This window comes from Syngnathus scovelli, chromosome 1 (assembly GCF_024217435.2).
Source record: "Syngnathus scovelli strain Florida chromosome 1, RoL_Ssco_1.2, whole genome shotgun sequence".
Taxonomy (NCBI): Eukaryota; Metazoa; Chordata; class Actinopteri; order Syngnathiformes; family Syngnathidae; genus Syngnathus; species Syngnathus scovelli.
Genome location: NC_090847.1, coordinates 12946488 through 12961451, shown reverse-complemented (window position 1 = coordinate 12961451; position 14964 = coordinate 12946488). Strand labels below are relative to the sequence as shown.

Genomic DNA, 14964 nt, shown 5'->3' with positions numbered 1-14964 from the left:
TCAAGGCGGTCTCAGCCTCATCCAGGCGCATCCAAGGTGGTCTCGGCTTCGTGCAGGCACATGCAAGGCAGTACCAGCGTCGTCCAGGCGCACCCGAGGCGGTCCCAGCGTCGTCCAAGCGCGTCAAAGGCAGTTCTGGCGTCGTCCAGGCACATCCAAGGCGGTCCCGGCGTGGTCCAGGTGCATTCAAGGCGGTCCCAGCGTCATCCAGGTGCATCCAAGGCGGTCTTGGCTTCGTGCAGGCGCATACAAGGCAGTACCAGCGTCGTCCAGGCGCATCCGAGGCGGTCCCAGCGTCGTCCAAGCGCATCAAAGGCAGTCCCGGCGTCGTCCAAGCGCATCCAAGGCTGTTCCAGCGTCATCCAGAAGCATCCAATGCGGTCCTGGCGTCGTCCAGGCGCATTCATAGCGCATTTAAAGCGCATCCAAGGCGCATCCAAGGTGCATCCAAGGCGGTTCTGGCGTCATCCAGGTTTTGATCAAGGCGCATCCAAGGTGGTCTTGGTTTAGTCCAGGCGCCTCCAAGGTGGTCCCGGTGTCGTCCAGGCGCATCCAAGGCGGTCCCCCCGTAATCCAGGCGCATCCATGGCACATCCATGGCACATCCATGGCACATCCATGGCGGTCCCGCGACGTCCAGGCGCATCCATAGCGCATCGAAGAAGCATCCAATGTGGTCCCGGTGTCGTCCAGGCGCATTCAAGGTGATCCCGGCGTCGTCCAGTCACATACAAGGCGGTCCCAGCTTCGCCCAGAGGCATACAAGTCGGTCTTGGCATCATGCAAGGCGCATCCAAGGCGCATCCAAGGCGCATCCAAGGCGCATCCAAGGCGCATCCAAGGCGGTCTTGGTTTAGTCCAGGCGCCTCCAAGGCAGTCCCGGCGTCGTACAGGCGCATCAAAGTCGCATCCAAGGCGGTCCCGGCGTCGTCCAGTCACATCCAAGGCGGTCCCGGCGTGGTCCAGGTGCATTCAAGGCGGTCCCAGCGTCATCCAGGCGCATTCAAGGTGGTCTCGGCTCCGTGCAGGCACATACAAGGCAGTACCAGCGTCGTCCAGGCGCATCCGAGGCGGTCCCAGCGTCGTCCAAGCGTCGTCCAAGCGCATCAAAGGCAGTCCTGGCGTCGTCCAGACACATCCAAGGCGGTCCCGGCGTGGTCCAGGTGCATTCAAGGCGGTCCCAGCGTCATCCAGGTGCATCCAAGGCGGTCTTGGCTTCGTGCAGGCGCATACAAGGCATTACCAGCGTCGTCCAGGCGCATCCGAGGCGGTCCCAGCGTCGTCCAAGCGCATCAAAGGCAGTCCTGGCGTCGTCCAGGCGCATCCAAGGCAGTACGGGCGTCGTCCAAGCGCATCCAAGGCTGTTCCAGCGTCGTCCAGAAGCATCCAATGCGGTCCTGGCGTAATCCAGGCGCATCCATGGCACATCCATGGCACATCCATGGCACATCCATGGCGGTCCCGCGACGTCCAGGCGCATCCATAGCGCATCGAAGAAGCATCCAATGCGGTCCCGACGTCGTCCAGGCGCATTCAAGGTGATCCCGGCGTCGTCCAGTCACATACAAGGCGGTCCCAGCTTCGCCCAGAGGCATACAAGTTGGTCTTGGCATCGTGCAAGGCGCATCCAAGGCGCATCCAAGGCGCATCCAAGGCGCATCCAAGGCGCATCCAAGGCGCATCCAAGGCGCATCCAAGGCGCATCCAAGGCGGTCCCGGTGTCGTCAAGGCGCATCCAAAGCGCATGTAAGGCGCATTCAAGGCGCATTCAAGGCTGTCCCGGTGTCATCTAGGCGCATCCAAGGCGCATCCAAGGCAGTCTCGGTGTCGTCTAGGCGCATCCAAGGCGCATCCAAGGAGCATTCAAGGCGCATTCAAGGCGGTCCCGGCATCGTCCAGGCGCAACCAAGGCAGTCCCGGCGTCCAGGCACATGCAAAGTGGTCCCGGCGTCGTCCAGGCACATCCAAGGCAATCCCGGCTTTCTTCAGGCGCATCCAAGGAGGTTCAGGCGTCGTCCAAGCGCACCCAAGGCAGTCCGAAAGTCGTTCAGGCGCATCCAAGGCGGTCCTGGCGTTGTCTAGGCACAAAGGGCATCCAAGGCACATCCAAGAAGGTCCTGGAGTCATCTAGGGGTATCCAATGCGGATCCAAGGCACATCCAAGCCGGTCCCGGCGTCGTCCAGGCGCATTCTAGGCGGTACTGTCGTCATCCAGGTGCATCCAAAGCGGTCCCGGCGTCGTCCGGGCGCATCCAAATCGGTCTCGCCATCGTCCAGGCGCATCCAAGGCGATCCCGGCGGCGTCCAAGGCACATTAAAGGCGGTCCCGGCGTCGTCCAGGCTCATCCAAAGCGGTACTGGTTTCATCCAGGCGCAGCCAATGTGAATCCAAAATGGTCACGGCGTCGCCCAGGTGCATCCAAGGCAGTCGTGGCGTCGTCCAGAAGCATCCAAGGCGGTCGTGGCTTCGTCCAGAGGCATCCAAGGCAGTCCTGGCTTCGTCCAGGTGCGTCTAAGGCGGTCCTGGCTTCGTCCAGTCACATCCAAGGCAATCCTGGCTTCGTCCAGGCAATCAAAGCATAGTCCAGGCGCATTCAAGGCGGTCCTGGCTTCGTCCAGGTGCATCATTCAGGCCCATCCAAGGCAGTGCCGGCTTCGTCTAGGCACATCCAAGGCAATCCCAGCATTGTCCAGACACAAGCAAGCTGTTCCCGGCATCGTCCAGGCGAATCCCAGGCCGCTCTGCCTTCGTCCACGCGCATCCAAGTTAGTCCTGGCTTCATCTAGGCACATCCAAGGTTGTTTTGGCTACGTCCAGGGGCATCCAAGTCAATCTTGGCGTCATCCAGGCGCATCCGAGGCGGTTCTGGCTTCGTCCAGGCACATCCGAGTCAGTCCAGACCTCATCCAGGCGCATCTGAGGAGGTCCCGGCGTCATCCAGGTGCATCCAAGGCGTTCCCGGCGTCGTCCAAGTGCATCCGAGGGAGTCCTGGCATCGTCCAGGCGCACCAAAGGCCGTCCCGGCGTCATCCAGGTGCAGCCGAGGCAGTCCCGGCGTCGTCCAGGCACATCCAAGGCAGTCCCGGCGTCGTCCAGGCGCATCCAAGGCAGTATTGGCATCGACCAGGTGCATCCAACCCGATCCCGGCGTCGTCCAGGCACATACAAGGCGGTCCCAGCACCGTCAAGGCGCATTCAAGGCAGTACCGTCATTGTCCAGGCGCATCCAAGATGGTCCCGGCGTCGTCCAGGCGCCCCTGCATTGTCCAGGCGGACCCAAGGCAGTTTTGGCGTCGTCCAGGCGCATCCAAGGCAGTCCCGGCTTCGCCCAGGCAAATCGAAGGTGGTCCCGGCATCATCCAGGTGCCTCGGCGTCGTCCAGGCACAACCAAGGCGGTCCCGGCGTCGTCCAGGCACATCCAAGGCAGTCCCGGCTTCGCCCAGGCGCATCTAAGGTGATCCCGGCGTCGTCCAGGCACATATAAGGCGGTCCTGGCGTCGTCCAAACGCATCCAAGCCGGTCTCGGCGTCGTTCAGGCGGATCCAAGGCGGATCCAAGGTGCATCCAAGGCGGTCCCGGCGTCGTCCAGGCGCATCCAAGCCGGTCTCAGCGTCGTCCAGGCGCATCCAAGGCGTTCCCAGCGTCGTCCAAGGAGCATTCAAGGCGGTCCCGGCGTCGTCCAGGCGCATTCAAGGCGGTCCCGGCTTCATCCAGGTAAATAGATAAAAATAGAAAATATAATAGATCAAAATGGAAAAGTAAATTGATCAAAATAGATAAAAATAGATGAAAAAAATAGATAAAACAAATAAAACAGATAAGTAAATTGATCAAATGGATAAGTGAAGGGATAAAATAGATTAAATAGATAAGTCTATAGATAAAATATATAATTAAATAGATAAAATACATATGTTAATAGATAAATTAGATCAGTATATAGATAAAATACATATAATTGAAAAGTAAATATAAAATAGGTACAAATAGAAAAGTAAATGGATAAAATAGATAAATACAGAAAAGTAAATTGATTAAATAGTTAAAAATAGAAAAATAAATAGATAAAAGAGATGAAAATAAAAAAGTAAATAGATAAAATATAAAAATAGAAAAGTAAAAAGATAAAATAGATCAAATTAGAAAAATAAATAAATAAAATTGAAAAAAATTGAAAAGTAAATAAAATATATCAAAATAGAAAAGTAAATAAACAAAAAAGATCAAAGTTAAAAAAATAAAGAGATCAAATAGATCAAACTACAAAAGTAAATGAATAAAATAGATCAAAATAGAAAAGTAAATTGATTAAATAGATAAAAATATAAAAGTAAATTGATAAAATAAATATAAATCGATAAATGAAAAAATAATTACTGTAGATAAAAACAGAAAAGTAAATTGAAAAAATAGAAATGAATAAAATAGAAAAAAGTTGGTGCTGATGTGAATTGATGCTCATTGCGTGTGTGTGTGTGTGTGTGTGTGTGTGTGTGTGTGTGTGTGTGTGTGTTTGTGTGCGCACGCACGCGCGGTTGTGTGTAGGGGCTGTGCTAATTCAGAGGGTTTTCTGTCTCAGTGGTTTTCTGCATTACACTCATCAAAGTAATGACGGACTTTTAATCTATTTTCAAAGCATTGCCAAAGCTAAACTGATGGCATCTAATTGATATTCTGGGTAAAATACGGTAGACTTCTGAGGTAGATTCATTTCCATTTCAAAGATCTGTTGAAATGTGTCATTTTGACCTTGTATCGCCATGAAGGCATTACATCAAGAAATTAGAATCGAACCTGCACCCTCCTAACTGTGAGGCGGACATGCTAGCCAGTGCCCCACCGAGTCACCCTGCAGTGATATCAGTTAAAGGAATATTTTATTTTCTTGGTAGGAAAATATGATCCCAAAGACCTGTGTTTGCCAAGAAAAAAAATAAAATGTTTAATGCTACAGCAAAAATACATGCTTTTTTCTGGGGGGGATTTGTGGAATTTTAAATTTTTCATTTTAAAAAAAAATGTACGTTTCATTGATCAAATATATGCATTGATATAAATATATCTATGTATAGCCATTTACACTATTAAGTCCGGGATACACAAGTGATGTTTGAGCATATGTGAAATACATGGATCACAATTCTACTCTGAGGTGGCATTTAATGCTATTTTTCAGGAATACAAAATGTACTTGTATGAAGAGCCCTTGATAGTTGAAATCAGACCTAAAATGATCATTGTAATTGAATGAGACATCATTTGTAACACCTTCCCGTCACTCTCAATACACCAGACACAATTTCCGATTGAGCCGTTAGTTTGTAACTGTTCTTACCTCCGCCTAAGTGAGTAAATCATTTGGGAGAGTTGTTCTTATTCATTCTCACTTCTATTTTCTGTTTTAGTTTTGAAGATGGCAGTTCATGTGTACTATATTAAACTATGTCATCTCTGTGATATTATGTCTTCAGTTGACTATTAGTCTGTGTGATGACGCTCATTAATCTGCCTTAACTCTTGTTAATTCCCCCTTAAAGACAGCCTGTCCCTTCCGTGGCTCGCTCCTATTTCTAGTCTTTAATAATCTGTGCTCAGTGGTCGGGTAAGATCCCATCTTTATTATGATTGGCTGTGCTGCCAATTGGGCGTGGCCTGATCTGATGCATCACACACTCACCATATCACAGTCACTTTCTCTCCCTCCCTCGTTTTCTACCTTTCACTCTGCCTTTTGCATACCAGAGTGCAGACTGCAGCAGTTACCAGCAGGCTTTCCTCATCCTGGAAGAGCAAAGAATCCAGGGAACGTTATCAGCCAACGAAAAATAAGTGATATTTTTTTTCTGGTGGGTCTTCCAGTTTCCAGGTCCCTCTGCGGAGAAGTGCAGGTAAGTGTGTTTGTAGTGTTGGATGTGTGTGTCCATGCTTGAGAGTTTTGCTGCAGAAGCATCAGCACTGCGGAGACACCAACCATCGGTTCATCCGACACACCCCTCCCCCCACTCCCTCTGCTGGATTATCCCTACATGAATAGACTATACTTCGGTTATTTCTGTTCGATAATCCTCTACATAAATGTGCGTTTTGACAGGCTGGTGTTTGTGATGAAGTTTTTGATTCCTGAAATGAACTTAGACACACTCACCCTTTGCAGGTTTGCATCTGGCCCCCACTTGCCTGTGTTCTGACCCTCACTCAACCCTTGGGACAGGCCCACTCTCACACCCCCTTGCCCTCCTCATCGGCTGTAGGATGACTGCGGCTCTGTGCTGACGAGGCATTGGCGAGCAGCAGTAATGGGCGCTGGGCTGGCCGGATTCCCCACCACCCCCTCCGATACCGCTCTACCACCCTCAGCACCACCACCACGCTGCCCCCCCAGGACGGGCGCTCCCCTAAGCCCCGCCGATGGGCGAAGACACTGACGCCACTCCGACACTCAACCACCGCGGCTTCCTCCCCGACTACAACTATGTGACTGAAGGTAAGCAGACCAGCGAGTAAACGTTTGTGAGTGACAGCTAAACCTGCTCACTTGTCCAACCTATGGAGAGAGTGTGTGTACAAATGTGTGTGTTCTACTAAGAAGAAGGGCAGAACTACCTTCTAATTGTTTTCTAAATCTGCATTGATCGATGAAGTGCTGACAGAGCAGGAAAAAGGAGTAACCGCCTCTCTCCAAGCCTTTTACAAAATTGAACTTTGGCCAGTCTTTCCTCGTTTATTCTCCAAACCACTTATCCTCACTCGGGTCTCCTTCTTTCATTGTACTCCGGTTCTTATTTTGGTCCTTGTTTTTTTCAAGCATTTCTAATGGCAAATTTCTTTTGTTGTGTTACACACTGTAGTTGCATTCCAGGAAAGAATTGATCTGTCTGTAGACTGCCCAATGCAGGTGTAGCGCAAAACAACTGTAAACATCTTCTTTGTTTTGGTATTTTTGTAGATGTGTGGGTTAGAAACGGGCCGACTTGGTTGTTGGACAATGGAAGCGGCTCCTCTCATTTTCTTTAAGGAGGGGCACATGTTCTGCATGACAGAAGCAAAGATAGACTCGTTGGAGTCCATACAAGAGATGAACATGCTCAAAACACGTTTATAGGGAACTGCAAAATCTCCACTTGCGAATGATAGTTAGCAGCTGTGAAGTGGGCACTTGGGGATGACTCTTCACCCCGATTGAGCATCAATTTTGACCTGCTTTTAGCTGGTCTCATGATTAGTTGACTTTCAACTACCAAATTTTCATGTACACAGAGCGAGTAAAACAAAAAAAACAAATTAAAAAAAAAAAAAACTCAGCCTACTGAAACGGCTAGCATGATGCAGATTGGTCTGCCATATCCCCAAACATAGTAAAGGAGGCTATCACCTGCATAAAAATCAAGATGTGCCAGTTAGCTCCCCGTTGCAAGCTTCTGTGAGACACGTGCATGTCTCCTCCCAAATGTAATAAAGCCAATTGATTAGATCCCGTATCAGATTTGAAGCGGGGGGAATATTATAGCCAGTGCAGCTGCACACAAACAGTTTTAGTTTGTTTTCTGCTCCCCCACACCTTCTGTTAACTGTAATTAGTATAACAATGCTAATCTCAGTTTTATGATGGATTTTGTTTTTCCTTCTTGAATTGAGAATTCAGAGTCTGCGCTGGGGCGGCACGGTGGAACACTGGTTAGCACATCCGCCTCACAGTTCAGAGGCGCACGCTTTGATTCTGGCTCCAGCTTTTCTGTGTGGAGTTTGCATGTTCTCCTTGTTCTCCTGCGTGGGTTTCCTCCGGGTACTCTGATTTCCTCCCACATCCCACTCCAAATTGCCCGTAGGTGGGATTGTGAGTGTGTATGGTTGTTTGTCTGTGAGTGCCCTGCGATTGGCTGGCAACCAAAAACTGCCGGTATAGGCTCCAGTACACCTGTGACCCTTGCGATTCGGAAAATGGGTTAATGGCGCTATGAAATAATTACTTTTTAGTCAGAATATAGCCTGTTGAAAGTGTTAATGTTATGTGTTTCGTAGTTATATTCTCTGCCTTTGACTTTTTCTTTGACATATTTCCTTCGAAACACCGCCTTTGTCCGAGAGGCCAGAGAGCAGCAGGAAGTCGCTGGTAACATCCGTCACCAGCAACTATGTATGATTGCCATAGCAACAGTCGGTGATAAAAACATAATGCTTTTCATGCTTGGCCGGTATGACTGACAGGTTGTCTCCGCCCACCAATAATGGCAGGATTAATTATTCTCCGCCCAACAGACAGCCACTATTCCGGTTGAATCACTGATGTGCTCTCAGCGTGGTGGCCACACACACGCACATGTGAACACACGCACGCACGCACGCACGCACGCATACACACACACACACACACACACACACACACACACACACACACACACACACACACACACACACACACACACACACACACACACATATACAGATGGGATAGTGCAACACATTACCCAGCGTTGGCTGACAGATAGTTACAGAACAATAAGTAAATCAATGTCAAAGGACCACTCAGTTAGTTTCTGTCACAAATAAACAAAATGATTCGTTGCCTCTTCGTCCATGTCTGCTCCCCTTCTTCCACCCTTTTTCCATGCCCGCCCTCTCTCCCCATTCCCCAGCATCCTCCAAAACATCTTGGAGCATTGCTGAAGCGGCCCGTCTGCTAAATAATTAGCCAACATTGCTGAAAGGTTGAACCTTCGTGCTGATGGCAGATGGAGTGAGAGATGTGTGAGAGGTTCTAAAGAAGTGTCTGTCGTGTTGACATTCTTTTGCCTGCATGGCATTCATATATTCGTGTCTGTTTCTAAGGATATCTCATGCGTCTTTGTTCACCCAGGTTGTATGAATGTGTGTGTGCGTGTGTGTGCGTGCGCGCCCGCGCGCGCGTGCGTCCGTGTGCATACATAAAAGTACATCCTGAGACCTTTCCATTGGGAGTTCCCCGGCCTTCAAAACCTACAAAGGAGGGGTGCTTAACCTTCCTCCACAATTCACAATTCCTCCCCTCCCCACTTCTCACCATCACTTCTACCTTTTCTCTTTTATTCCCTTTTCCCTCCTCACTGGCTCCCTTTGTTATGCGAAGCTCTAACTAGAGTAGAATTGTCTCCAGGGATGAATGAGGCTTTGCTTTTCAATACTCATGAAATATTAGTCATCCAAATATTGTGCCTTGCCTTCTGCTTTTACCCCGCGCTTTTGGGAAATTATTTATTTATGATTCATTTCTTTAACAGGCTCACAATTGTGCGCCCCATTTCGATGTTGAGCTGAATCAGATTCTCTTTTACACAATGTTGCCCCTAAATGAGCTCATCTAACAGATACAATCTTTTAGTGGCGCTCAAGTGCTATGTGATATGAAAATTAAATGTTTCTTTCTGCTTTTCAGCAATTAATATGGCAACGCAAGCCAAAAACTTGGAATATATGTGTCAAATAATTAATTAAAAATACTGGATTAAATCTGACCACAGCAAAAAAAGGGGGCTCTAAAATAAATATATTTTATTTATTAAATGTAATTTAGTTACTCAATTGCTGGGACTGAGTTTTTAAAGTGCGTGGCACAAACGGACCCTCCCGGCTGCTCAACAACATGCCTGGCCTAAATTAACGTAACAAAGGACTCCTTCAGCTGCCTAAAAACACACCTTTTTAAAAAATTAAGGCTTTCTATCTATCTCTCTATCAAACGCGCTTTCAAGGTTAACGTGATTCCCAAATTCTGGACCCCAAAAGTTGCGTAAAATTGAGATTTAGGTGTAGAATTTGTCTCGAGGGGGGCATAATTTAATTTAAAAAAAAAAAAAACAATTTTCATCCATTGACATTAAGCAAGGAACTACCATGACAAATGAACTTCACTGATGTTCATTTAACTATATGCGTATGTGTCCACCCTGCATGACTTCTTCTCCCTTCAAAACCTCACCCTAAAGCGCCTGTGTCATAGTCAAAATATGATCATGAATACATCACCTCTGTGACTTACTTGGTGAGTACTCATGGCCAAATGTGGTGATGTAGCAAACCAGACCCCCACCTTAACCACTCCCCACTTCCTTTCCTCCTTCCTTTTGTCCTTCCCCTTTGCAACCCACCTCTTCTTCCTCCATCCTTGCTCCTGTTGCAGGGCTGCTCCTGGCTATAGCCTGAAGAGCTCCGCCCATCCCGTCCACCCCTCTCCACCCTGGAGTCATCCCCCAGGATGTTGAGCCCCATCCAGGTGCTGTGCTCCGACATCACTACCCTTTCTCTGGAGCCTGAGCCGTTTGCCTCTTACACTGAAGGTGTGTGCTCTCTCCTCTTCTCTGTCCAAAGGTCACATGGACAGTATGTCTAAACAATCGCGACATCAGTCTGAGAAATGCGTGGGCGTGTGCCGCGAGGGAATTATTCACTTTGTGTCTGAGCGTCACAAATATTTCATACTTCATTTTGTCAGTCTGCATGATTTCTTTTGTGTGCCTCTATTTCTGTACCAGCCATGTTATTTTTATCTCAGACTGTGATGTAGAATGTGTGTATGTGTGTGATTGATTTCTTTAAATAAATTGACCAGTCTTTGCTCAGTCTCCTTTTCAGGCTTCCTCTCCCAAATCAAAGATGCCCATTTAAGTATTTATAAACTGTTGATAATTAATTACAGTTTTCAATATCATTGGGTGCTAAACTGGGCGCAAATCCCTAAGCTCCACATCTTTTGTCATGGTAGTCTGACAAATCTGTCTGAAGTATTTTTGTTCAACATGATGACTAAATTCAGTACTGAACAATCCAAGCTGTCTGAGCAAAATTTTTTGTTTTTCCAGCACGCTGCTTGTAATTGTTTGTGTCAATGACCATTAGGCTCACACCAGCTCTGCTCCACTGTGTCCCAGACCCCATGCTGTGCCATCCCACAATCACTTCTCTCCATTCATGTGCTCCTCCAATACCCACACATGCCGTTTTTTTTCTCTTTCTTTTTTTGGCCCTGCAGGACAGGGATCAATTGAACCCCAGACAGTTATTCCCCTCCTCTCTCCATCCTGTTTATTTCTTTTTCCTGAAAGGGTAATTTGAGTACACACGTGTACACACGTACACCGGAAGATACTACATGCTGAGTGCACATGCTGCACACACATACTAGCCGACATACACAAACATCTCCTGCTGAGCCGCGTCTTGTCCTTGCTCTTAAGGAGTGTGTGTTTTTGGCTGGGCTTTAATGGTCGATGTTTTCCCAAAGCTGATATATCCCTAATTGGGACAGTGGGAAGTCTGCTCCCCTCCCTGTCCCTCTTGTAACTCTTCTCATAAAAACGGAATTCCCCCCTTCTTCCACCTGCAACACCCACTCTTTACCCCAAGCCATTGTTTTTTTTTCTTCAAATTATCCTCATGAGGGCTACAGTGAACTCCCATTTAATATGGGGATAGATTACAAACACACCCACAATAGGTGAAAAGCCATTTTCTAGAGACCATTGAAAAAATCTGTTCAAGTTTTAGATTTTTCATAGAAGGTGAATTTTTGTTTCAACTTTTGATTTATAAATTCAGCTAGTTTTAATCAGTTTTGAGAGTAGGTTTGTTAGTTTTTATTAGTTTTATTTGTTTGAAAATTCATGGTTTTATTTGGATTTGCATTAATTTTAGTATGAGTATTTTAGTATTAGTATTAGTTTTTTTAAATTTAGTATTTGAATGGAATATTTGTCGATTACAAGATATCTAAAAAATCAATATAATGCATATAGTTACAATTCTCAAACTACTGTCTGTTAGAGATTTGCTCACTCCAACTTATTTTGCAAGAACCACAAGAGACAAGGCAAGTTCTTTTAGACACCTGCAGGTGGAGAGTCCATTCGTCGCTGTCTGAACAGCGATTATCGAATGAAGTCTGAACTCTCCTTCCTGCAAGGGCATATTTATTAGGAGGAACAGAGTGGGGGTGAGAGTGGGGGTCAGAGTAGACAAATGGCCGAAGCCCCTGGCTGATCAAAGCACAGCAGGGGGTCCTTCACGATGTTGTGTGAACTAAACAACTTTGATTGCTTCCTCTGCAGCTAGTCACTTTGTTCTACTACTTTTGTTAAGACAGGACAGGCGAGTTTAAGTATTACAGGTTACATTCCAACATAATCATAGGATCAAGATAACCTGGAAAACCCTAACATCTCCCTCCTGTTTTATCATATGATTATGTCACCCCAAACAACAAAGACAAGTAAGAAAAAAAACACATATATATGTATAATGAAGAAAGAAGAATAGGAAAAATAAAAACAACAAACAATGATAGCAACACTTTCCAGTGAAGATGAGGCATTACCTTAATACCCCAGATCAAACTTATTGTGTAAGCGAAAAACCTGCTGGCCAGATGTTATTAGCAGGAAAATTCTTACACGGTCCCTTTGCCTTAAGGCGACCAGAATGCTATCAATAAAAACAAAAAGAAAAACAAAGAAACAGTACATCAGCGTATCCATTACTTGCGAAGCATATTTGATGGTCAAATCAACAAGTTTCCGTAATACATGCTCAACAGAACAGCATCTACGCAATCCACGTCTCATTATCATTATCACATCTGTCACGTCTAAGAAGTTGTATATGTGCCCGTGTTTTCGTCAGCGGATGATGTTCTAGTCTGTAGGTGAGGTCTGTCACACACACCGGCGCACACACTCGTGTCCAGTTGGCAGGCAGCATCGGACAACTCCTGTGACCACAAAACCATGATCCGTACTGAACAGGCACGTGCACTCATAGGATGCAGGTGAGGCAGTGCCTCTGAACTTCTGGATGAAGTAGGTCCCGTCCGATGGTGCAGCCATGTTGGTAGTAGTGCCCTCACACCTTGAAAATGGCTCTCTCATCCTGGCACACAGCGGTGATGTCCAAAGCTCCCATCCAGTTTCCTCCTGGAGAGCAGTCGTCGTTAATGCATTTGTGGGTCCTGCAACCTTGGGTGCAACATGTGTAGTCAGCAAGACTTGGAATGCTCCCTCCCGTCGTGGCTGGCCCAGTTCCTTCCTTTGATGACCTTGATGTAGACCCAGTCTCCTGGATTGACGGGGTTGTCGACCTGTGAGGAGGAAAGATCAAGCGGCAGTAAATTTGTCTTTGACACAGTTTGAGCGTCCTGATCATATAATCTGCCAAGGACTGCTCTTCATCTGTTGTTTGCAACTCTCGTAGTCAATTGTAGTGCCCATTTAACTGGCAAATAGGAATGTTTGCGGGAAGAGTTTGAACACTTCCTAATGATTCCCTTTAACCAAAAACTATTTATGACAGGGGCGTTCCCATTTATTGCCTCCTGGTTTAAAAGAGATTGTCTTATCCATGCCTTCTTTCTCCTCACACGCTCGCACCCACACAGGGTGTGAACACACACACACGCACACACGCAGACAAAGAGATTCTAATCCATCTCTCATGTAGCTTCTCTTGATAGAATCTCCTATTGCTAAATGTATAGCAGACGTTTTAGCATATAATCCCATACTCTGCTCTCTCACTTCTACTTTTTCATGTCGGTGCAGTCGTAGGTGGCCCCTATTGCAGTCATTGTCTTGTTAACTGTTGCCTTGTGACTCCTATGCATGATTGTGTGAATGTCAAAAATTGAACGTACCTAACTTTCTGACCATCCAACCTCCACTGTGGTGCAAAAAACTTACTATTGTATTGAGTAGGTACATTGAGCAACCTAGCTTCCTCCTGACTGCCAAATGTCCTGTTCTAAAATTTATATAACTCGACCTCTACGTCTTAAGCTTGATGAGCCAAAATATAAGATCTTGCTCTTGTTTCCTACCGTTTTAGCCTATTTGTTTTATCCAAATCCGTTCAATCTCTGATTATAATCTGTACCCCTACGTATTTTTCAAATTTTTAATTATTTATTTATCAAATCTCCTCAGTTCTGTCAAACTCAGTGCACAATGAACCTCCCTTCCACTTTGAACCAAGCTTCACCAAATTTGGGAACGCCGTAGCAAGGAGTGCGATTTGGTTGTCAGACACTCCAAGTCCATATCTTTTTGCCGCACTTCACCCTATCAAGTTGGTGTTCTTTTGTTGTTGCTTCAGAGTGACCCCATCCATCACTCTTGAATGAGTCCATTGTTCAAATGAGTCAATTTTCATCATTGTGAGTTCCTCCGCTTTCCACTGTCTTTTCTCGTCCCCGAGGATGTTGTATTTCCTCTGGAGTGTACTTGTCCTCCTCCAAGCACAACAGCAGTCTTTTCTTGTCCTTCGCCAAAGGTCAAAGGTGCTTCAGAGCCAGGCACCATTTTGTGGTTGTTCACGGCTGCAGGCGAAGACTCGGATTGGGTTTCAGGGGCCCTGACACTGAGAATGACAGACTGGTTTGAACACTTGTAAGACTATCTCCAAATGTAGCTGCTTCCATCAATTTGCTGGTAATGTTTGTTTACCAAACTTCAAATTCTTCTAATAACAGCGGTCTCGTTTTTATATCGTAAATCCTGCAACTCATCCTATTTTTGAGCTACATTTTATCTATAGTTCCAATTTAATCAGACAGTATGTTGTCTTCAGTATCATTATTGAAAACCAACTCATCGAGGTCTGCTTTCCACATCAAGCCCTGATCTGTATGTCTTGACCTATCACATGTTATTGTCATGCTTGCTCAAAAATGTGACTTAGAGTATGGTGCTGTGAATTCTCAATCTCCCCAATGAAATTGGATCTCCCCTCGTAGTTCTTATCTTTCTCATGTTCCTGTTAGCCTGCAATTGTCCAAATCAAAAATGTTTTCTTTTAACTGTCTTTCTTTTGAACCTCTAAATCTCTCGTGTTGCTAAACTATCTACACCAGAACAAAAAATTTACCACAATATAACACCAAATGTATTCGAAAATTCATCATAAAGTGTTGTATTATTACTATCTTCCACTATCTGTCCTACTC

At 46.4% G+C, this 14964-nt stretch overlaps 1 protein-coding gene across 4 annotated transcripts in view; it reads left to right on the top strand.

Annotated features, from left to right (window-relative positions):
- The window catches only part of LOC125988935 (serine/threonine-protein phosphatase 2A 55 kDa regulatory subunit B gamma isoform), a 42023-nt gene that overhangs the window by 13729 nt on the left and 13330 nt on the right, over positions 1-14964 (top strand). The window contains exons 1-4 of one of the 4 annotated variants that reach the window (XM_049754821.1): positions 3699-3716; positions 5745-5890; positions 6157-6486; positions 10156-10312. In XM_049754821.1, coding sequence (XP_049610778.1) covers positions 10231-10312 — 82 coding nt within the window. In that variant the 5' untranslated portion in view covers positions 3699-3716; positions 5745-5890; positions 6157-6486; positions 10156-10230. Of the gene's footprint in view, positions 1-3698; positions 3717-4946; positions 5891-6156; positions 6487-10155; positions 10313-14964 lie in introns of those variants that run through there. The other 3 variants (XM_049754811.2, XM_049754804.2, XM_049754831.2) reach the window with 3 other exon arrangements.